Genomic DNA, 25,142 nt, shown 5'->3' with positions numbered 1-25,142 from the left:
CACAGTCCTCCATCAAGGATTCCAACAGTGTGTGTGTGTGTTTGTGTGTGTGTGTGTGTGTGTGTGTGTGTGTGTGTGTGTGTGTGTGTGTGTGTGTGTGTGTGTGTGTGTGTGTGTGTGTGAGTGAGTGAGTGAGTGAGTGAGTGAGTGAGTGAGTGAGTGAGTGAGTCATGGTTCTGTTTCTATGGTGCATGAAGAAAACTAAGAGGCTCCTGATGTGTCTCACAAGGTTACAACCAGGAAGTCCAGAAGTGTTTTAATGCGAGGGATACGCATGCATTCCTCTGACGACGGTTGCCATGCCAGAGTTCTAGTTCTGTATTTGGCAGGAGAGGAAGATAAAGGAAATGTGTGCTGGATCTAGAAATGACTATTTGACAAGAGCATCTTTCTTTACGGTTGTGGAGGATGATTATTTCTTGAATAGTCTCTCGTCGCCCATATCTCACAATCCATCAGATACACACACCTGTGTGTCAAGTGTCTTTCCCATTATAGAAATGGACATTTCTGTGTTAGCAGGGGAACAATAGGAGAGGGTGTAACAAACCAATACAAACACCATAACAAACCCACGGCCCTCTTCACCCACCCCAAACCCCCCACAGACACACAAACAACCAACACACCTGATTCTACTAAATTAAAACAGAAAAATCTGTGCCAGCAATAGCATAGATCTCACAGCCACGGTAGGTCATCTATTATGGGATCTTGTTTAAGTCACTTTTTATTTTGGAGCGACAGAGAGAAATATCATTGAAGTTGTGCCTTGGGGAGGGTTGGTGATGAAAGGGGAACAAGGGGGGAGGGGGAGTGTTATGGTGTTTGTATTGGTTTGTTATGCCCTCTCCTGTTGTTCCCTTGGGGGGTGGGGGGATACAGACCTGATGAGAGCTGCGTTCACAAGAGAAACCTCACCGTAAAGAAGAAAGGAGAGAGAGGATAGAGAGCGAGAGAGAGCGAGACCGAGCAAGGGAGAGTGAGAGAGAGAGGATAGAGAGAGAGAGAGAGAGAGAGAGAGAGAGAGAGAGAGAGAGAGAGAGAGAGAGAGAGAGGGCGAACAAGAGAGAAGAGAGAGCGAGAGATAGAGAGAGAGAGTACAAATACACTGACTTGAAGCAGATGAGGAAAATCAGAGAGGAGGGATTTAATGAAAAGGGACAGGGTCCACAGAGGGCAAACCAACAGTTCTACTGAGTAATATGAGTGTTGGAGAAATATAATGTAGTTGAGCCTAACTATAAAACCTAAAAGGGTTTTAGCCATCACGATATTGCATGGCAGGCAAGCCCATGCATCAATAACTGGTTTGTGTAGATGATATAATCTAGAGCCCATCTAGAACCTAGAACCCTAGAAGTTAGAACCCAGTAACGTCTACTCATTCTTCCCATTATCCAAGCATACCATTCACTACACTATAGTACTGTAAAGACTACTGGTACCATTCACTACACTATAGTACTGTAAAGACTACTGGTACCATTCACTACACTATAGTACTGTAAAGACTACTTGTACCATTCACTACACTATAGTACTGTAAAGACTAATTGTACCATTCACTACACTATAGTACTGTAAAGACTACTTGTACCATTCACTACACTATAGTACTGTAAAGACTACTTGTACCATTCACTACACTATAGTACTGTAAAGACTACTTGTACCATTCACTACACTATAGTACTGTAAAGACTACTTGTACCATTCACTACACTATAGTACTGTAAAGACTACTTGTACCATTCACTACTCTATAGTACTGTAAAGGCTACTGGTACCATTCACTACACTATAGTACTGTAAAGGCTACTTGTACCATTCACTACACTATAGTACTGTAAAGACTACTGGTACCATTCACTATACTATAGTACTGTAAAGACTACTGGTACCATTCACTACACTATAGTACTGTAAAGACTACTGGTACCATTCACTACACTATAGTACTGTAAAGACTACTTGTACCATTCACTACACTATAGTACTGTAAAGACTACTTGTACCATTCACTACACTATAGTACTGTAAAGACTACTTGTACCATTCACTACTCTATAGTACTGTAAAGGCTACTGGTACCATTCACTACACTATAGTACTGTAAAGGCTACTGGTACCATTCACTACACTATAGTACTGTAAAGGCTACTGGTACCATTCACTAAACTATAGCACTGTAAAGGCTACTGGTACCATTCACTACACTATAGTACTGTAAAGGCTACTTGTACCATTCACTACACTATAGTACTGTAAAGACTACTGGTACCATTCACTACACTATAGTACTGTAAAGACTACTGGTACCATTCACTACACTATAGTACTGTAAAGGCTACTTGCACCATTCACTACACTATAGTACTGTAAAGGCTACTGGTACCATTCACTAAACTATAGCACTGTAAAGGCTACTGGTACCATTCACTACACTATAGTACTGTAAAGGCTACTTGTACCATTCACTACACTATAGTACTGTAAAGGCTACTGGTACCATTCACTACACTATAGTACTGTAAAGGCTACTGGTACCATTCACTACACTATAGTACTGTAAAGACTACTGGTACCATTCACTACACTATAGTACTGTAAAGGCTACTGGTACCATTCACTACACTATAGTACTGTAAAGGCTACTGGTACCATTCACTACACTATAGTACTGTAAAGACTACTGGTACCATTCACTACACTATAGTACTGTAAAGGCTACTTGTACCATTCACTACACTATAGTACTGTAAATGCTACTGGTACCATTCACTACACTATAGTACTGTAAAGGCTACTGGTACCATTCACTACACTATAGTACTGTAAAGGCTACTTGCACCATTCACTACATTATAGTACTGTAAAAGCTACTTGTACCATTCACTACACTATAGTACTGTAAAGGCTACTTGCACCATTCACTACACTATAGTACTGTAAAGGCTACTTGCACCATTCACTACACTATAGTACTGTAAAGGCTACTTGCACCATTCACTACACTATAGTACTGTAAAGGCTACTTGCACCATTCACTACACTATAGTACTGTAAAGGCTACTTGCACCATTCACTACACTATAGTACTGTAAAGGCTACTTGCACCATTCACTACACTATAGTACTGTAAAGGCTACTTGCACCATTCACTACACTATAGTACTGTAAAGGCTACTTGCACCATTCACTACACTATAGTACTGTAAAGGCTACTTGCACCATTCACTACACTATAGTACTGTAAAGACTACTTGTACCATTCACTACACTATAGTACTGTAAAGACTACTTGTACCATTCACTACACTATAGTACTGTAAAGACTACTTGTACCATTCACTACTCTATAGTACTGTAAAGGCTACTGGTACCATTCACTACACTATAGTACTGTAAAGGCTACTTGTACCATTCACTACACTATAGTACTGTAAAGACTACTGGTACCATTCACTATACTATAGTACTGTAAAGACTACTGGTACCATTCACTACACTATAGTACTGTAAAGACTACTGGTACCATTCACTACACTATAGTACTGTAAAGACTACTTGTACCATTCACTACACTATAGTACTGTAAAGACTACTTGTACCATTCACTACACTATAGTACTGTAAAGACTACTTGTACCATTCACTACTCTATAGTACTGTAAAGGCTACTGGTACCATTCACTACACTATAGTACTGTAAAGGCTACTGGTACCATTCACTAAACTATAGCACTGTAAAGGCTACTGGTACCATTCACTACACTATAGTACTGTAAAGGCTACTTGTACCATTCACTACACTATAGTACTGTAAAGACTACTGGTACCATTCACTACACTATAGTACTGTAAAGACTACTGGTACCATTCACTACACTATAGTACTGTAAAGACTACTTGTACCATTCACTACACTATAGTACTGTAAAGGCTACTGGTACCATTCACTACACTATAGTACTGTAAAGGCTACTGGTACCATTCACTAAACTATAGCACTGTAAAGGCTACTGGTACCATTCACTACACTATAGTACTGTAAAGACTACTGGTACCATTCACTACACTATAGTACTGTAAAGGCTACTGGTACCATTCACTACACTATAGTACTGTAAAGGCTACTGGTACCATTCACTACACTATAGTACTGTAAAGACTACTGGTACCATTCACTACACTATAGTACTGTAAAGGCTACTTGTACCATTCACTACACTATAGTACTGTAAATGCTACTGGTACCATTCACTACACTATAGTACTGTAAAGGCTACTGGTACCATTCACTACACTATAGTACTGTAAAGGCTACTTGCACCATTCACTACATTATAGTACTGTAAAAGCTACTTGTACCATTCACTACACTATAGTACTGTAAAGGCTACTTGCACCATTCACTACACTATAGTACTGTAAAGGCTACTTGCACCATTCACTACACTATAGTACTGTAAAGGCTACTTGCACCATTCACTACACTATAGTACTGTAAAGGCTACTTGCACCATTCACTACACTATAGTACTGTAAAGGCTACTTGCACCATTCACTACACTATAGTACTGTAAAGGCTACTTGCATCATTCACTACACTATAGTACTGTAAAGGCTACTTGCACCATTCACTACACTATAGTACTGTAAAGGCTACTTGCACCATTCACTACACTATAGTACTGTAAAGGCTACTTGCACCATTCACTACACTATAGTACTGTAAAGGCTACTTGCACCATTCACTACACTATAGTACTGTAAAGGCTACTTGCACCATTCACTACACTATAGTACTGTAAAGGCTACTTGCACCATTCACTACACTATAGTACTGTAAAGGCTACTTGGACCATTCACTACACTATAGTACTGTAAAGGCTACTTGCACCTTTCACTACACTATAATACTGTAAAGGCTACTTGCACCATTCACTACACTATAGTACTGTAAAGGCTACTTGCACCATTCACTACACTATAGTACTGTAAAGGCTACTTGCACCATTCACTACACTATAGTACTGTAAAGGCTACTTGTACCATTCCAGACATCTGCAGACGAGAGAGAGGGTTATAAAGATAAGAAATAGAGAAAGAGAGAGAAATATGTTTAAAACGAGAGAGGGATCAATGGGGTGAGAGAAGAAAGAGAGAGGGAGAAAGACAAAGAGAGAGGGAGATAGAGAGATGGATGAATGGAAAAAGAGAGAGAGAGAAAGACAAAGAGAGAGGGAGATAGAGAGATGGATGAATGGAAAAAGTGAGAGAGAGAGAAAGACAAAGAGAGATGGATGAATGGAAAAAGAGAGAGGGAGAAAGACAAAAATGCCTGCGCTTTCAGCACAGCTGCAGAGAAGACAAGACAGTTGGAGGGGATGTGAGATTCTGTCCTTTGATTAAAAACACTCGACATTTGACATCACAGAAAACGCGCCGGGATTAATGCCTTGTGAACGCATGAATGTCCACAGCTTAGCGCTGCAAGCTAGAGAAACATTCTTATTACACCTCTCACACACACTTTATACACAGAGCAGGACAAGTCAAGGTTCATCTGGTGCACACGTGCAGAATAATTCTGTCTGATAGGAGAGGAGAGGGCAGGGAGAGGAGGGAGAGGAGAGGAGAGGAGAGGAGAGGAGAGGAGAGGGGGAGAGGAGAGGAGAGGAGAGGAGAGGAGAGGAGAGGAGAGGAGAGGAGAGGAGAGGAGAGGATACTATACCTCCAATGCGTGCATTGTATGCAATTCCCACAATGCAGTGGGAGTTATTGGCCACAGCTGCAACCTCACCGGCACACCGCGTCCCATGTCTGGAGAGAAAAAGAGCGAGAGGAGAGAAGGAGAGGAGAGATGGAGAAGAGAGATGGAGCAAGAAGAGGAACGTTTTTCATCAGTATGGCTAGTATTAGCCCAGGAGAACTACATGATGGAATGCTGTCGTACAGAAACTCATACCAATGTAAATGAATGTTATCTTATGGTAGTGATGGCACATGTACCTTATCTAAAATGGCTCCAATCAAATAAATCCTATTTATAAAGCAGTTGTCACAAAGTGATTTTACAGTATCCGTGCCTCGACCAAACAACAAACACAAGCAGAAGCACAGGGATGAATTCCCTACAAGGAAGAAACTGTACTACTCTTAGAAAAAAAGGTGCTATCTAAAACCTAGAATGGTTCTTTGGCTGTCCCCATAAGAGAAACCTTTGAAGAACCCTTTTTGGTTCCAGGTAGAGCCCTTTTGGGTTTCATGTAAAACCCTTTCCACAGAGGGTTCTACATGGAACCTAAAAGGGTTCTCCAATGGGAACATCCAAAGAACCCTTTTGGAACCCTTTTTTCTAATAGTGTACCAGGACCCAGGCTCAGAAGGGTCCGTCCTCTTCGAGGCTGTCCAGGGTAATACCGTCACTAAACATAAGGACTAGTAAAGGACTGAAAAGAGTTGAAGGTCTATACTAAGCATTTCATCTCCCACTCTTCATTTACATATCACACAAACAGAAGGGATCAGTCCACCTCTGGAATGAAGTAAAGGTTATCCTCTCTTCACAGGCTCAGCAGGTGGTGGAGGAGTGAATATTCAACACCTGACACTCTTCCTCATTCCCTTCTTCTCTCTCTCTCTCTCTCTCTCTCTCTCCTTCCCTACGCTCTTTATCACAGCATGTTAACACACCTGATAGGAGTCTACAGCCCCAAGGGACCGACGGCTACTGGATAATGACTGTTTCACCAGCGAGAGACATGAAAAACCTCTTACTTCACCTCTTCACAAAAACAAACCAGACTCACCAAATAAATGTATTAAAGAGGAATTAGATAAGAAAATATTGAGATGAAAAAAAGATTGAGAGGAGAAAAGATGAGATGAGAAAATGTTGTGAAGTTTTAAGTAAGGAAGTGACAAAGTTTGAATACAGAGATCTACTGAAACTGTGAAGGGTGAATTTCAGCCTTCAACTGAGATGTGGAATTAGTGAGAGCGTGATGGAGAGAAACAGATAAAGAGAGGAGAACTACAAGGAGTGTTGTTCCAGTCCTTTCTCCCGAGAAAGCGAAAACTGAGGTGAGTACGTGGACCAGTATGCTGTTCACTCCCCTGCAGTGCAGCTGGTCGCCTTGTTTGAAAATGTATGTGTGGCCAAACATGATGGATTACAAAACATGGTGTCACATCGCCTCCTGTTAGGCCACGCAGTAATGAGTTTAAGAGGAGAGAGATCAGGCCTGTTAGGCCACGCAGTAATGAGTTTAATAAGAGGAGAGAGATCAGGCCTGTTAGGCCACGCAGTAATGAGTTTAAGAGGAGAGAGATCAGGCCTGTTAGGCCACACAGTAATGAGTTTAAGAGGAGAGAGATCAGGCCTGTTAGGCCACGCAGTAATGAGTTTAAGAGGAGAGAGATCAGGCCTGTTAGGCCACGCAGTAATGAGTTTAAGAGGAGAGAGATCAGGCCTGTTAGGCCACGCAGTAATGAGTTTAATAAGAGGAGAGAGATCAGGCCTGTTAGGCCACACAGTAATGAGTTTAAGAGGAGAGAGATCAGGCCTGTTAGGCCACGCAGTAATGAGTTTAAGAGGAGAGAGATCAGGCCTGTTAGGCCACGCAGTAATGAGTTTAAGAGGAGAGAGATCAGGCCTGTATACCAATGCACACACACACACAAACACACACGCACGCACACACACACACACACACAAACGCACGCGCACACACAAGCACGCACGCACGCTCACACACACACACACACACACACACTAATCTCACCCCAGTCCAGGTGCATCCAGGGAACTCATCTCACCAAGGCTGGGTGACAGAGAAATGACATGAATGGCTTTCTCTTTAATAGTTTTTTTCCCTTTCCCCCTGATCCCAATTACGTTTCCCTCTACAGCCAGGGGTGAATTACACTATACAGAGAGAGAGATATGAAGGGGAGAGAGATGGAGGAGAACATGAATAAACACCTTTTGGGTTTGTTTGCTTGTCAACAAGACTCCAGATTAATTTGATTGCTTGGTGAAGTTTGTGTTGTGACAGAAATGCCTTCAGTGCAGCAATAAGAAACGCGATGATAGCAACTGAATACACAACAGGATATGATGAGTGACTAGTCTGTCTGGTCTGGAGTCAGTTTATAACCATAGATGAGACGTTTGTCTAACTGAATACACAACAGGATATGATGAGTGACTAGTCTGTCTGGTCTGGAGTCAGTTTCTAACCATAGATGAGACATGTGTGTAACTGAATACACAACAGGATATGATGAGTGACTAGTCTGTCTAGTCTGGAGTCTGTTTCTAACCATAGATGAGACGTTTGTCTAACTGAATACACAACAGGATATGATGAGTTACTAGTCTGTCTGGTCTGGAGTCAGTTTCTAACCATAGATGAGACATGTGTGTAACTGAATACACAACAGGATATGATGAGTGACTAGTCTGTCTGGTCTGGAGTCAGTTTCTAACCATAGATGAGACGTTTGTCTAACTGAATAAGTATAACTCTCAAACTGAATACGTATAATAGAATAAAGTATGTCAAAAATCAAGTCAAACTATTTCATAGCAAGTTGCTCAAATCGTCACCAATGGAATGTTGGATGTTCCAGTGGGACAAGTTTGATAAAAACAGCACGAGGTTCAATGACAAATAAAAGAGTGGTGCACTGCGGCTGGGGGACACATTTCAAGGCCATCACATTTTCCTGTCACATTTCATAGTTGTCTTCGTGTCCTGTTTATATTCATTAGCCAGCCTGTAGACCTCAGACAGAGAGAGACAGAGAGAGACCCTACAAGGCAGCGTATGAACACCCAGCCACATCCACCAGAGATGAAAGTGTTTCATTAAAGTACCATATTCATAATGATGTACATTAAAACAGTGCATGAGTCATTTAGGTCACATCAGAAGCGTGGTGTGGGGAAGTGTGACATGGACCCTCCTGTCAATAGCCCAAGGGATGGGTTGATGGAGAGATGGAGGGATGGAGGAAAAGTGATAAAGGTACATAGTAAAGGTACATTGGGATAGATGGAAGGAAATATGGAGGAATAGAAGGATGGAGGAATGGAGGTATGTGGGGATGGGGAACGGGGAATAGAAAGGGCTGCAAGTAATGGAGGGGTGAGTGGAAAGAGCGAATGGAAGGATGGATAAGGATAAGGAGAGGGGAAGAGGGGATGGAAGGATGGATAAGGATAAGGAGAGGGGAAGAGGGGATGGAAGGATGGATAAGGATAAGGAGAGGGGAAGAGGGAATGGAAGGATAGATAAGGATAAGGAGAGGGGAAGAGGGAATGGAAGGATGGATAAGGATAAGGAGAGGGGAAGAGGGAATGCAAGGATGGATAAGGAGAGGGGAAGAGGGAATGGAAGGATGGATAAGGATAAGGAGAGGGGAAGAGGGAATGGAAGGATAGATAAGGATAAGGAGAGGTGAAGAGGGAATGGAAGGATAGATACGGAGAGGGGAAGAGGGAATGGAAGGATAGATAAGGATAAGGAGAGGGGAAGAGGGAATGCAAGGATGGATAAGGAGAGGGGAAGAGGGAATGGAAGGATGGGTAAGGATAAGGAGAGGGGAAGAGGGAATGGAAGGATAGATAAGGATAAGGAGAGGTGAAGAGGGAATGGAAGGATAGATACGGAGAGGGGAAGAGGGAATGGAAGGATGGATAAGGAGAGGGGAAGAGGGAATAGAGGGATGATGGATAAGGAGAGGGGAAGAGGGAATGGAAGGATAGATAAGGATAAGGAGATGGGAAGAGGGAATGGAAGGATGGATAAGGAGAGGGGAAGAAGGAATGGAAGGATAGATAAGGATAAGGAGAGGGGACGGGGGAATGGAAGGATAGATAAGGATAAGGAGAGGGGAAGAGGGAATGGAAGGATAGATAAGGATAAGGAGAGGGGAAGAGGGAATGGAAGGATAGATAAGGATAAGGAGAGGGGAAGAGGGAATGGAAGGATGGATAAGGAGAGGGGAAGAAGGAATGGAAGGATAGATAAGGATAAGGAGAGGGGACGGGGGAATGGAAGGATGGATAAGGATAAGGAGAGGGGAAGAGGGGATGGAAGGATGGATAAGGATAAGGAGAGGGGAAGAGGGGATGGAAGGATGGATAAGGATAAGGAGAGGGGAAGAGGGAATGGAAGGATAGATAAGGATAAGGAGAGGGGAAGAGGGAATGGAAGGATGGATAAGGAGAGGGGAAGAAGGAATGGAAGGATAGATGAGGATAAGGAGAGGGGAAGAGGGAATGCAAGGATGGATAAGGAGAGGGGAAGAGGGAATGGAAGGATGGATAAGGATAAGGAGAGGGGAAGAGGGAATGGAAGGATAGATAAGGATAAGGAGAGGTGAAGAGGGAATGGAAGGATAGATACGGAGAGGGGAAGAGAGAATGGAAGGATAGATAAGGATAAGGAGAGGGGAAGAGGGAATGCAAGGATGGATAAGGAGAGGGGAAGAGGGAATGGAAGGATGGATAAGGATAAGGAGAGGGGAAGAGGGAATGGAAGGATAGATAAGGATAAGGAGAGGTGAAGAGGGAATGGAAGGATAGATACGGAGAGGGGAAGAGGGAATGGAAGGATGGCTAAGGAGAGGGGAAGAGGGAATAGAGGGATGATGGATAAGGAGAGGGGAAGAGGGAATGGAAGGATAGATAAGGATAAGGAGAGGGGAAGAGGGAATGGAAGGATGGATAAGGAGAGGGGAAGAAGGAATGGAAGGATAGATAAGGATAAGGAGAGGGGACGGGGGAATGGAAGGATAGATAAGGATAAGGAGAGGGGAAGGGGGAATGGAAGGATAGATAAGGATAAGGAGAGGGGAAGAGGGAATGGAAGGATGGATAAGGATACGGAGAGGGGAATGGGGAATGGAAGGATGGATAAGGATAAGGAGAGGGGAAGAGGGAATGGAAGGATGGATAAGGATAAGGAGAGGGGAAGAGGGAATGGAAGCATGGATAAGGATAAGGAGAGGGGAAGATGGAATGGAAGGATAGATAAGGATAAGGAGAGGGGAAGAGGGAATGGAAGGATAGATAAGGATAAGGAGAGGGGGAAGAGGGAATGGAAGGATGGATAAGGATAAGGAGAGGGGAAGAGGGAATGGAAGGATAGATAAGGAGAGAGGAAGAGGGAATGGAAGGATGGATAAGGATAAGGAGAGGGGAAGAGGGAATGGAAGGATGGATAAGGATACGGAGAGGGGAAGAGGGAATGGAAGGATAGATAAGGATAAGGAGAGGGGAAGAGGGAATGGAAGGATGGATAAGGATAAGGAGAGGGGAAGAGGGAATGGAAGGATGGATAAGGATAAGGAGAGGGGAAGAGGGAATGGAAGGAAGGATAAGGATAAGGAGAGGGGAAGATGGAATGGAAGGATAGATAAGGATAAGGAGAGAGGAAGAGGGAATGGAAGGATAGATAAGGATAAGGAGAGAGGAAGAGGGAATGGAAGGATGGATAAGGAGAGGGGAAGAGGGACTGGAAGGATGGATAAGGAGAGGGGAAGAGGGAATGGAAGGATAGATAAGGAGAGAGGAAGAGGGAATGGAAGGATGGATAAGGATAAGGAGAGGGGAAGAGGGAATGGAAGTATGGATAAGGAGAGGGGAAGAGGGAATGCAAGGATGGATAAGGAGAGGGGAAGAGGGAATGGAAGGATGGATAAGGATAAGGAGAGGGGAAGAGGGAATGGAAGGATGGATAAGGATAAGGAGAGGGGAAGAGGGAATGGGAGGATGGATAAGGATAAGGAGAGGGGAAGAGGGAATGGAAGGATGGATAAGGATAAGGAGAGGGGAAGAGGGAATGGAAGGATAGATAAGGAGAGAGGAAGAGGGAATGGAAGGATGGATAAGGATAAGGAGAGGGGAAGAGGGAATGGAAGGATGGATAAGGATAAGGAGAGGTGAAGAGGGAATGGAAGGATAGATACGGAGAGGGGAAGAGGGAATGGAAGGATGGATAAGGAGAGGGGAAGAGGGAATAGAGGGATGATGGATAAGGATAAGGAGAGGGGAAGAGGGAACAGAGGGATGATGGATAGAGGGACAGGGGAATAAATACATGAGGAATAGAAGGATGGATGGATAGCTGAAGGAATGAAGTGATGACGTAGAAGGACGGAGAGATGGAGGGAATAAATGAAGGATAGAGGGATATGATGGGGACTGAAGGAATGAAGTGATGACATAGAAGGACAGAGAGATGGAGGGAATAAATGAAGGATAGAGGGATAGGATGGGGACTGAAGGATGTTTGCTCTCACTTGTTCTCGTTGCTAGAATCATAACGAGGAGTTGGATCATGGTCGTTCCCGTTGACATCATAACTTGCCAGCTGGTCCTGGAGAGAGAGAGACAGAGACAGAGACAGAGACAGAGGGACAGATAAAGAGAGACAGAGAGACATAGAGAGAGACAGAGAAAGAGAGACAGAGAGACAGAGAGAGACAGAGACAGAGACAGAGACAGAGAGACAGAGACAGAAGGACAGAGGGACAGAGAGACAGAGACAGAGACAGAGGGACACAGAGACAGAGACAGAGAGACAGAGACAGAGAGACAGAGACAGAGGGACAGAGAGACAGAGACAGAGGGACAGAGAGACAGAGACAGAGGGACAGAGAGACAGATAGAAGGAGAAAACAAAGCATGTCTTGCTCACTAAAGGACATAAAACAGAAAAGGAAATATATTGCCATGGTTTTTCCGCATTTCAGTCATATCTCATCTCGTGCGCTATTAAAGAACCAGAGACAGATTGGAACCAACACCGGCCATAATTTAGAGACGTAATCCAATGTGTCAGGCACATAAATTAAATGTGTCCGACAAAGGTGGTGTGTTGTTATGGCCTCAACAAATACTAGCAGTGTGGGTGTCTTGTTTCTGTGGTCGTACCCTTTCTGTTCAAACTGTTCTGGTCGGGTATTTTCTTTTCACATTGTCCTTTCCAGCAACTACGGTGGTGGTGATGGACGTTATGTTATTTATGTTATTTTCTGTGTTATATTCTGTTCACATCTTTATTCATATCCATTAGGGATGGGCACTGATAGCAGTTGTCATTTCTCATTTGACAGCAACATCATTTTGGAATATATAAACACTTTATTTTACTGTAGCCCTTTCGAAACATAAAAATCACTCACCATTCAGTTCCCACTGGGCAAAACACAACCCAAAACACAACCCAAAACACAACCCAAACAAAATGCAAATGCATCCAATGAGTTTTCAGAGTCACAAGCTTGATGTAGTCATTGTGTGCTAGGAATATGTGAACCAAACATTTGACTATGTGAAGAGACCCCAATAGTATACTTACATAGTTCTGTGCCAGGTCAGGGTGGTTCCTCTCGATGCCGTCGTCCAGGATGGTGACCACCACGTTCTTGCCTGTGTAGCCTCTCTGCCACGCTGCCAGAATGTTCATCTCTGACCGACAGCGATTGTTCTTGTCCGTACAGTGCTGAGGAAGAGAACCACAGAGGACACATACAATGTTAATAGGAAACAGAGGAGTGGTCAGACTGGGGTCCTATGTTAATCAGTACGTATATCTGTCATGTCACCCCGCTCCTCCGCTCTCTCCACTGGCTTCCAGTTGAAGCTCGCATCCGCTACAAGACCATGGTGCTTGCCTACGGAGCTGTGAGGGGAACGGCACCTCAGTACCTCCAGGCTCTGATCAGGCCCTACACCCAAACAAGGGCACTGCGTTCATCCACCTCTGGCCTGCTCGCCTCCCTACCACTGTGGAAGTACAGTTCCCGCTCAGCCCAGTCAAAACTGTTCGCTGCTCTGGCCCCCCAATGGTGGAACAAACTCCCTCACGACGCCAGGACAGCGGAGTCAATCACCACCTTCCGGAGACACCTGAAACCCCACCTCTTTAAGGAATACCTAGGATAGGATAAAGTAATCCCTCTCACCCCCCCTTAAAAGATTTAGATGCACTACTGTTCCACTGGATGTCATAAGGTGAATGCACCAATTTGTAAGTCGCTCTGGATAAGAGCGTCTGCTAAATGACTTAAATGTAAATGTAAATGTCAACCGATGTGTCACTGACAACCTTAAAAATGGAAAATAAGTTATCTTTATTCAACAGCAGTGGCTTGGTTGTCCTTGAGTTTGTCATTTTTTTATCTTTGCATCCCACTTCCTAATTTGAATGTGAGGACATTGAAGAGCAATTTTTGTTCCCCTCAGATGAGTGAAACTGTCTGGCAGGATACTAGGGTCGTGTTAAATAGGTACAAAAGGTTTCAAAACAGAATTCATCTGGGAGGTACTACCAGATATTGTCCACGGATTTTAATTTTCTGTTGCAAAACGTTTTGATAAGGTGTGCCCTTCTGAACTCACCCAGCATTAGGGTGATGTGAGACAAACATGACCCTGAGTAGAAATTCTCCATCCATTATCCTCTATATGTTATATCACCCAATTATTCATCCATTATCCTCTATATGTTATATCACCCAATCCCCTCCAACAGATCTGGGATCACATAATGTGTTTTCTTTCAAATACTTTAACAGTGCTTGATTTAGCTTGTCTGGCACAATGGAACAGAATAGTCCAAAAAGTGTAAACTCTGCCCATCTGGCATTCCAGGCAGGCTTAATCTATCAAATGCTCAAAGTATTTGAGAGAACCAGGTCTGGATCCAAACCCAGTATCACAACCCAGCACATCCCCTACATTTACCCAGCCCACGTTTCTTAAAGAGCATTAGGATTCTGCCCCTTGACTCCTATTTTTAGTATGCATGTTAAACACTCGCCCCAACAGACTCTGGCATGAGATATAGGATAAAGAGATATACAACGTAAGCTCTGTGGGAGAGAAACCATTATAGGCCATCTGTCTGTTTAAAAGTGTCTTCTCCCACGGAATGCCAAAGCGGAGGCCCATCCCCAGCATAGGCAACAGTTACATTCTTGCCATGTAGTGCACATTCAGGTAGTGAATCATTTTGCCCACATCCATTGCCTCTATAGCATCTAATCCATCCTAACCCCAGATTTACCCTGAGCCCTGAGAAGTTTGGACACTTCTCCCGAGTAGACAACAGAACTGCAGGCTCTGGACAATTTCACACTTGAGTTCCGACCCAAAGCTCTTATCGTCAACCTGGTTTAATTACTAAAAGACGACCGGACCGTAGCTGCAGAGATACATTGGCTCAAGGCAGTTTGTATTAGTGGTGCACCTTAAACAGGGGGATCGATGGTGTCAAGGGGAAGTGAGGGCACTCGTTTTGGTCCGTCCAAAATGGCACTCTATTCCCTAGATAATGCACTACTTTGGACCAGGGCCGAGTAAAGTTTTCCACTGCGTGCCCTAATGAATATGACCCTGATTTTCATTTCAGATAATGATTTATTCCTTGATTCAATTATTTCAAGTACTACTACATATATGACTCCAGTGAGGATAGATGGTAGATATGTAGTGTACTTACAATATACCACATGTTGGACCATTTGGGGTCGTTGAAGTGGACGAAGTTGGGGTCAGGGCTTCTGGTGTCGCTTTTGATGTATCTCTTTACTCTCTGCTTCACTAGCTGCTGTTGGACCCAGTCAACCTAAAAAGACATCACACACACACACACACACACACACACACACACACACACACACACACACACACACACACACACACACACACACACACACACACACACACACACACACACACACACACACACACACAGTAGAGAGACCATAGGGACACTGTGGCTTGCATGGATGGATATGGGTTTTACACACATTAACAAACTAACACGTTTGTCGATTTGCAAATTGGAATGAATGACTGTGTATCTGTCCCAAATGGTACCCTGTTTGCTATGTAGAGCACTACTTTTAACCAAGGCACATAGGGCTCCGGTCAAAGGTATTGCACTACATAGGGAACAGGGGGCATTTGGGAGCCATCCTATCTATTCTTAATCCATGTGATAAACACATTCAAATGCAAATTCACAAAGTACCTTGCATACGTACACACTCTGTTTACGTGCAGTGCCTTGCATACGTACACACTCTGTTTACGTGCAGTACCTTGCATACGTACACACTCTGTTTACGTGCAGTACCTTGCATACGTACACACTCTGTTTACGTGCAGTACCTTGCATACGTACACACTCTGTTTACGTGCAGTGCCTTGCATACGTACACACTCTGTTTACGTGCAGTGTGGTCCCAATTCAAAGACGTGTTTTAATTGCATGTGGTGTCTGCATGCTCCGATTCAGTGCATGCCTTCATAGCAGTCTCAAACCATTGCATATTAGGAGTTAATTGTACACAATGGGCCCGTTTCCCAGACACAGATTAAGCCTGGCCATAGACTTAAAAGCATGCTCAATGGAGAATATCAATTGAAATAGCTTTAAAGTCCAGGACTAGGTTTAATCTGTATCCGGGAAACCTGTCCTATCTTATTAACTACTGTAGTAGGTCTGACCAGTGGTTGTGGTGAGAGGCCCAGAAACCATATAGATGACGTGTTTAGATTCCTCTTCTTGATAAGTTATGTTGTGACAGTGGTTGGTGGTGAAATCACACAGGCTGGGGGGGGCAGCAAATCAGAGGCCTGACAGAGGTAAAATTGGTTTCTAGGCATCAGCCCCAACCTTTCATTTAAACACACAGGGCTTAGAGCGTGATATGATCAGGATGAGCTCTGTTCAGGAGCTCCAGACTTTGGGCTTTGGTTTTTATTACTCTTGAGATCCTGCCTGTCTGAGTGAGATAATCTCAGGGAGAAGGCCAGAGGAGAGGCTCCCCAAACAGCTGCACTTTTATTCTTAAAGCTGCCTGTAGGCTATAAGTGGAGGGTGGTAGGAGGCCTCCAGTAATACCTGATGGACCTGATGTGATACAGGTGATGGGTACATGTATCTATGTATCTATCCAAGTGTATCTGTCTCGAGGTTCTGATAGGATTTTGATTGGATTGCCTTCTCTTGGTCCCTGTGTGTGTGTGTGTGTGTGTGTGTGTGTGTGTGTGTGTGTGTGTGTGTGTGTGTGTGTGTGTGTGTGTGTGTGTGTGTGTGTGTGTGTGTGTGTGTGTGTGTGTGTGTGTGCGTGTGTGCGCTTGTGTCAGTCTCTCTGCTTATGTTTCATCCAGACAGAGTAAATGATGAGATCTGGGCATGCAGGGAGAGAGACACTTGAGTGGGAAAATGGTCTGTCAACTATCACTATGTTAGGTATGTTAAAGACCCAACTCTGTGTGCGGGCTGCGTCTGTAAAACAGCTGGGCTGAAGTGGTCGGAATAACAGAGGTACAACACTTTCTGGCGACAAATGGGATTTTAACCCCTAACCATTACCGTATCCATAACACTAGTTCAACCCTTGCGCCAGTCTTAGAAGATGGACTCAAGATTTCCCACTTCCTGTTTGGATTTCTTCTCAGGTCTTTGCCTGCCATATGAGTTCTGTTATACTCACAGACATCTTTCAAACAGTTTTAGAAACTTCAGAGTGTTTTCTATCAAATGCTAATAATAATATGCATATATTAGCAACTGGGACTGAGGAGCAGGCAGTTTACTCTGGGCACCTCTGGGCCCCTTTCATCCAAGCTACTCAATACTGCCCCTGCAGCCATAAGAAGTCCTGCTACAGAAGCAAATATCAACAGCTGTCTCAGAGAATCAACAACAGCCAAGCTAAGTGGAAAACCATGTACATTTGAATTTCGAGGGAACTATCCCTAAGCTCATGTGCTTGCTCATCTTTTGTGACTAATGTTATACTGTTGTGACTATGTATTTGCCAGTGGATGCTGGTGGGAGTAGCTATAGGAGGACGACCTCATTGTAATGGCAAGAACGGAATAATTGGAACGGAGTCAAACATGTGTTTTCCATATGTTTGATGTGTGTGATACCGTTGCATTGATTCCTCCTATAGCTCATCCCACCAGCCTCCTCTGGTACTTGCTCATCTGTTGCTCCCGGGTTGCTGTTGGTGATAACAGACCCTGGCCGTGACCCCACTCTCCGAAGGTGTCTCAGGGGGAGTTAGGATATGCAAAAAACACATTTCCAATTCACACATACATATTAATAGACTTGTACACGTGTGAAATAGGATAAATATAATCACCCACCAAAATATTATTACTACCATCCATCCTTTCTAGCATTCCCCTTAGAAGTGAGTCATAACTGTTCACTTAGTAATGTATTGATGTCAAAGGGAGACTATGGGCTCTGCTTTAACAAACCTAACACAATGGTAAATCTAAGAGCAGGCGGTAGCGCTATAGGTTCAGGCGTGTGTCAGAAATACTTTGGCAATTTTCACTACTACAATTATCCGGGGACTTGCTGGCTTTGGCTGGAAAGGGCTGGGTTTGATGAATGAACAAGTTGTGGGTGTGTCAAGGCTTGGCCCCTCACTGGCCAATCAGAATGTGCTCCATGGCTAAACTTGTGGTTGCTTCAAGTTGTGTATTTAAGATCTTTTATGTATTGTCTTGGAATCAACTCCAATGCCAATATTTGTCTGTTCTAGTTAGTTAAATGGCTTACAGATAAGAAATAACAACATGTACACCGATCTAGTCCATCTTTGCTAAATAGATGAACTTGAACCCATTTGCAGTCCACATTGTTCTAAGTAATTGCATGGCTTCAATAGAATTCACACTGATATAGGGACTAGGTCTACAGTAAATTGCATTATAGCTGAGCATGGACATGTAAAACATTGTCAATAAGCAAGATTAAATGTATCATTGATAAGGCCTAAAAAGAGAATGAAACAACAAAAGACACAACTCTTTTTAAATAGGCTATGTCACACTTACAGGCACCATCATTTCTTCCCTTGGGCATATAATATTAAAACAACGCAGACTATGGAGGGTTTTACACACATGCAAAACGTGACCTGCATGGCTAAAATAATGTGGGCCTGCCTACAATGCAGACATAAAAAGGGAATGTCAGCTCACTGTTTTACTCCTCTCAAACGTTACATTTGAATAAAGCTTTGATGATTAAGATTTATTTCCAAGTGGTCTCGGGAGCCAAACCCTTTATCGACAGTCTTGACTACTTTGCGATTGCATTTGGGCAGAAAAAAAGCCTTCATTGAGAGGAGGCTATGAAACAAAATGGGGAAAAAAACATGTTTTTTGTGTTTCTAAATAGGAAGTATTCAGACTCCAGAAGCACATCAGGCTCCTCTAGTTCCATGTTCATATGGACAGTGTGCGTCACGGCTGGATAGGCTGTGTTTCTGCTGTCAATATTCATGTCATAACCATCTGTGTTACTGCTGAAACCAGCTTTATGTTGGTCTTAAATATCCCTACCAGCACTGCCTGAAATTAGCACTTTGGATCATGTTTTTAAGGACACGCCTCAAATATTTCCAACCTCCCATCTGAGCACAAGTGTGCTGATGTTTGACCGGTAAATTGCCGAACCTGGTGTTAGGGCTGGAAAATGCAAATGCACCAGTTTTCACATGACAAAATTGCAAACTAAAATGCGTTTAACACTAGCGCCGCCTTAATACCAGCCGAAAATAGACCACTATGTGAAAATTCTCGGTTAGGATTCACCCTGAGTAACTACCAAGCAGATGTCTCACCTTTGGGTCCATCTGGATGAAGGAGTGAGCGCCCCTAGTGGAGAAAGCTGCTCTGCGCACCACTCTGCTGTGGTGGAAATGGTAGTGGTCCTCCAGACTCCCGATCTGGACAGCAACAACATGAAAACAAACAGTAGGGTTGTAGCGAGAAGAAGAAGAAGAAAATACACTACAATCTTTACAGTATACATAAAAAATGATCACTGTGGGCAGCAGACAGGGTAATGCCAGCTTAAATCTGCATTCTACAGTAAAGTGGGATATAGAGTATGCAGTGAAGTGATGAAATATAACTGTATTGTATGTTACTGTCTGTAAAGCGATATACAGTACATGATATTGGTTATCTAAGGATGACCTAAAACCAAACAACCTACATTGTTCTGAGAAAAAACATGTTTGCACCGGTATCCAACAATGTGAAGTTTGTGAACACATACAGATGTAGGATCTTAATGTGAGCCAGTTTACTACAGCAGGAAAATAATCCTGCAGCAACAGGACATGTTCATTATTATGTGGATTATAATTCATTTTGTAGGGGATTGATACAATTTTTGTAAGAGAAAGTCGAGTCTGAATTTTCAAAGTGGAAATTACAAACTTCAGAAGCCTTTTTAAACCTCAAATAAACATGTTTTTTCTCTCCTGCAACATGGTGATCAACTTAAGATCCTACATTTGTACAGAAGGACTTTTTCTGCAAATGTTGCTTACTCAGAGGAAAATAACCATTTCAAATCCAAAGCACGTGAAGTAATAAATAGGATTTTTTTTCTCTCTTGTGACTTTGCACCAAAAATGCGTGCAGAATTCCCAGAGCACATGGCACTTCTGGCACTGAGGCGAGTTATTATCTGAACCAGGACTTCTTTAACACTCTCTCTCTCTCTCTCTCTCTCTCTCTCTCTCTCTCGCTCAACCTTTCGCTACCTCCCTTCATCTCTTTCCCTCTGTTTTGTTCTCACTCATTTGTCATTTCAGCCTCTTTCTCTCTCTGTCTCTTGCTCTATATGTCTCCCCCACTCATTTCAACTCTCTCTTTCCCTCTTTCTCTCTCTGTCTCTTGCTCTATGTCTCCCCACTCATTTCAACTCTCTCTTCCCTCTTTCTCTCTCTGTCTCTTGCTCTATATGTCTCCCCCACTCATTTCAACTCTCTCTTTCCCTCTTTGTCTCTTGCTCTATGTCTCCCCCACTCATTTCAACTCTCTCTTTCCCTCTTTCTCTCTCTGTCTCTTGCTCTGTCTCCCCACTCATTTCAACTCTCTCTTCCCTCTTTCTCTCTCTGTCTCTTGCTCTATATGTCTATATGTCTCTTGCTCTATGTCTCCCCACTCATTTCAACTCTCTCTTCCCTCTTTCTCTCTCTGTCTCTTGCTCTATATGTCTCCCCCACTCATTTCAACTCTCTCTTCCCCTCTTTCTCTCTCTGTCTCTTGCTCTATATGTCTCCCCCACTCATTTCAACTCTCTCTTCCCTCTTTCTCTCTCTGTCTCTTGCTCTATGTCTCCCCACTCATTTCAACTCTCTCTTCCCTCTTTCTCTCTCTGTCTCTTGCTCTATGTCTCCCCCACTCATTTCAACTCTCTCTTTCCCTCTTTCTCTCTCTGTCTCTTGCTCTATGTCTCCCCCACTCATTTCAACTCTCTCTTTCCCTCTTTCTCTCTCTGTCTCTTGCTCTGTCTCCCCACTCATTTCAACTCTCTTTCCCTCTTTCTCTCTCTGTCTCTTGCTCTATATGTCTCCCCCACTCATTTCAACTTTCTCTTTCCCTCTTTCTCTCTCTGTCTCTTGCTCTATGTCTCCCCACTCATTTCAACTCTCTCTTCCCTCTTTCTCTCTCTGTCTCTTGCTCTATATGTCTCCCCCACTCATTTCAACTCTCTCTTTCCCTCTTTCTCTCTCTGTCTCTTGCTCTATATGTCTCCCCCATTCATTTCAACTCTCTCTTCCCCTCTTTCTCTCACTCTGCTGTTCTCACTCCATTTCTCCCCTCTTTCTCACCCTCTGCCTTTCTCTCTCCATCTCCATTCAAGTCTGTCAGTTCTTAGGAATTAGGAATGATTGCCTAGATAGCAAGCTGAGTGTACACAGACGCTGCAGATATAAAATGTCACAACATAAAAGGTCAAAGGTCCATTGAATAAACTTCCATTTCAGATGTCACACTTCTCTGAATCATGCAAACACTGTGTCAATCCTTATACCCTGAATAAATGTGTCATCTGTTAGGCTACAGTAGTTATGTGGGCCACGTCCGTACTCCTAAATGACTTGTTATCCTCAGATTCATGTCAATAATCTATAGAATATCTACTGCTTTCTCCCCCATCCACAAGCTTGTCATCTTCACAGTCTGCATGAATTCTGCAAGGGTATCTATCCCCTGTCAGTAAATTCAAATTAAGATCCGTTAGGAAGTCCCATAGGGGGTGAATCCCAATGGGAGACAAGACTAAAATGTCAAGACCACATGATCATTTATTGCAGTTTGTAGCATGTGGTCAACTTCAATAAGAAGGCTGCAACAGAAGCCATGCTGTGGGACACTCCTCTTAAGAAGGCTGCAACAGAAGCCATGCTGTGGGACACTCCTCTTAAGAAGGCTGCAACAGAAGCCATGCTGTGGGACACTCCTCTTAAGAAGGCTGCAACAGAAGCCATGCTGTGGGACACTCCTCTTAAGAAGGCTGCAACAGAAGCCATGCTGTGGGACACTCCTCTTAAGAAGGCTGCAACAGAAGCCATGCTGTGGGACACTCCTCTTAAGAAGGCTGCAACAGAAGCCATGCTGTGGGACACTCCTCTTAAGAATAATCTGGATAATCACTGGCTTACCCCCTGGGGAGGATTGTAACGGCCTATTATGGCTAAAACAAGAGCAGGACAAATCCACTATTATAATGAAGTAAACCCATTCCAGTCATATATAACATCCTTAAAGTGAAAACATAGTGTACCAAGTTGGAATGTAGTCCTTTTCGAATTTGGGAAATGAAAATGATCCAATATTACAAATTTGAGCACTTCCTTTTTTGGCACAGCGCCATTTCCAATGTTGATCATCGTGCACAAGCCTATTGTAGTCTACAACACGTTGTATAATTACAGCGTCATGTTTAGTCTCGTTGTAATATGGACAGTGCAACGTGACCATTGCCCATAAGTGAACGGCCTGAAAAGAATGTACTTCAGTGGCGCTGGTGTGTTTGTGTTGCCAACTGAAAATCGCTCTGTAACTCCGAAAGCTGTACATTTGGCGCTGGGGTTCAGGTGCTTGCCAGACACGGATAATAATCACACACGTCACTTTTCTTTGATTCCTCTATGAATGTCTCTGCATTATGATCGACAAAAATAGCCAGCCTACTGTATCGAAGTTCAGCAGCTGAACTCGACAAAACATTCGACTATTGATCCGAAAAGCAGAAAGAGGGAATCATAACAGGTCACGCTGCACAAAATAAAAACACGGTAATGGTCTTACCTGTCCATAATTATTATAACCATATTTAGCAGCAAGTTTATCCGCTTCTTCTTGCCCCCCTGCAACACGCACTGCCCAGTGATTTGTATAAACGTTCCGAGGGGCCAGCGACTGACATATTTCTAAAGTTGATAATATGAAAATAAAAAATATACACATTTTGGTGTACGAAACTTGTCCTACAACATCAGCTCTAGAATAAGGGATAAAACACATCTCTAAAAATATAACACGTATGGACGCTCAAATTAGCCAATCGTCAATCCAACTCCATCAGAAAAGGCATGCAGTTTGTCATAAATCCATCATGTCCGAGCGAAATTTACAGCCGGGTTGACTGATATTTAATTCCTTAAAAAGTTGAAAATATGAACCTCAGGCGCCAACCCTTAGCCCGCGCTAGCGCTCCTCTATGTGTACGCACAGCCACCAATAGAGAATGCCTTCATGCCCAGCCTATAGCAGCGGGACGCACTGGTAAAGAGCCCGTCTGTGCGAACATCAAAGCCTCACTCATAGGGGATCCGTAGTAGCCCACGCCTCTCCAACCTGCGCTATAATAGCAGCACGTCGCTCTGAAGAGTCAATGCGCTACTGAACAATGGCATAATTCCTCTGCCTTTGGCTGCTGCAACAATATGATAATGAATTATTCAATAAACTACCCCAAAGTCCAATTATCTTAGAGAAATAAAGAAAATATTGATACACTTGTCATCTGACTGTTAAGTAGGCCCTGTCTCTTGAAAACAGTTATGTTGATAGAAGACATTGGAGAGTGAAGAATGAATAACGGTTGAATAATGCAACATCCTGTCTATTTGTCAAGACTGCTGCTCTGCCATAGGCATACTGTATGGAAACATAAGATAGTAATTGCAATCAATCATTGCAATCACTCTGATTGTGTGTCTCTATACAGCATGACAAACACAAACACACAAACACACACTTTTTACCACACATGTACACACATGTACACACACACACACACACACACACACACACACACACACACACACACACACACACACACACACACACACACACACACACACACACACACACACACAGTGTTCTATGTAGAGATTAGTAATGCTGCATGTAGGGAATAAAGGACCTTTTGAGACACATCCTATATAGATTACAGTGGTGGCATTGTCCCCTTTTCTAATTTAAAACAACGTTTGGGATTAGAGCACATCAAACACCCACAGTTTTTAAATTGGGCTTTTTTTCTTTCGCTTTCAATGAAAAATAGCTCATAAAAAAATGATTGCAGCCAGATTTTGGGGGGGATATTTACAATGCTGATATGAGAATAGTCATTATTAACATCTTTACCAAGGCCATCTGTTCTCACTCTGGAGTTAACATAGAAGACCAGAACATTTCCATTCCCAAACCTCTGAGGGTGAATCATATCTAAGTCCCATATGGCACCCTATTCTCTACATAGGGCTCTACTTTGACCAAATATACATGCACTATATAGGGAATAGGGTGCCATTTGGGATTTAGGATGCAGTCATCCTAAATGAATCACAATATTTGTTGCTGATTGCCACTAACTGTTCTGGCTTCGACTGAATCTAAATGCTGTTAAGGTTCTGTTGTGACCAAACTTGGACCTCCCCTTATGGTACTGAGGTAAACGTCATGTTTTAATGTTCGTAGAACATTCTAAGAATGTCTGTGGGATAACGTTTTGCTGAAACCCTAAAAGGGACCTGATGGGAACATCGTCTAATGTCCTTAGGACGTTCCCTGTTTGCGGTGGGGGGACTTTACTAACTATGTGGCAATAGAAAATGTCACTATGTACGCTAATTGTATCGTGAGACCCCATTGCACAGGTACTGTAGACCTATAAGAGAGAAACCCAAACATTAAAAAAAAACACTCAGCGAAGTTGTCAACCTTACCCTCACCCACGCTCACAACCTTGGCGTTATCCTGGACT

The 25,142-nt window shown here is 43.3% G+C and overlaps 1 protein-coding gene across 2 annotated transcripts in view; it reads right to left on the bottom strand.

Moving 5' to 3' along the window:
* Positions 1–23,903, bottom strand: part of LOC115126718 (proprotein convertase subtilisin/kexin type 6-like) — an 84,562-nt gene extending 60,659 nt beyond the window's left edge. Inside the window, exons 1-6 of one of the 2 annotated variants that reach the window (XM_065012199.1) lie at positions 23,180–23,903; positions 19,690–19,794; positions 15,528–15,653; positions 13,383–13,526; positions 12,322–12,398; positions 5,741–5,829 (exon numbers count right to left, since the gene is read on the bottom strand). In XM_065012199.1, coding sequence (XP_064868271.1) covers positions 5,741–5,829; positions 12,322–12,398; positions 13,383–13,526; positions 15,528–15,653; positions 19,690–19,794; positions 23,180–23,395 — 757 coding nt within the window. In that variant the 5' untranslated portion in view covers positions 23,396–23,903. Of the gene's footprint in view, positions 1–5,740; positions 5,830–12,321; positions 12,399–13,382; positions 13,527–15,527; positions 15,654–17,974; positions 18,118–19,689; positions 19,795–23,179 lie in introns of those variants that run through there. The other variant, XM_065012200.1, reaches the window with a different exon arrangement.
* Between the last annotated feature and the right edge of the window lie 1,239 nt (positions 23,904–25,142).

Source organism: Oncorhynchus nerka, linkage group LG27 (genome assembly GCF_034236695.1).
Source record: "Oncorhynchus nerka isolate Pitt River linkage group LG27, Oner_Uvic_2.0, whole genome shotgun sequence".
Lineage (NCBI taxonomy): Eukaryota > Metazoa > Chordata > Actinopteri > Salmoniformes > Salmonidae > Oncorhynchus > Oncorhynchus nerka.
The sequence above is the reverse complement of the archived record's forward strand: the minus strand, read 5'-3'. Positions and strand labels throughout refer to the sequence as shown.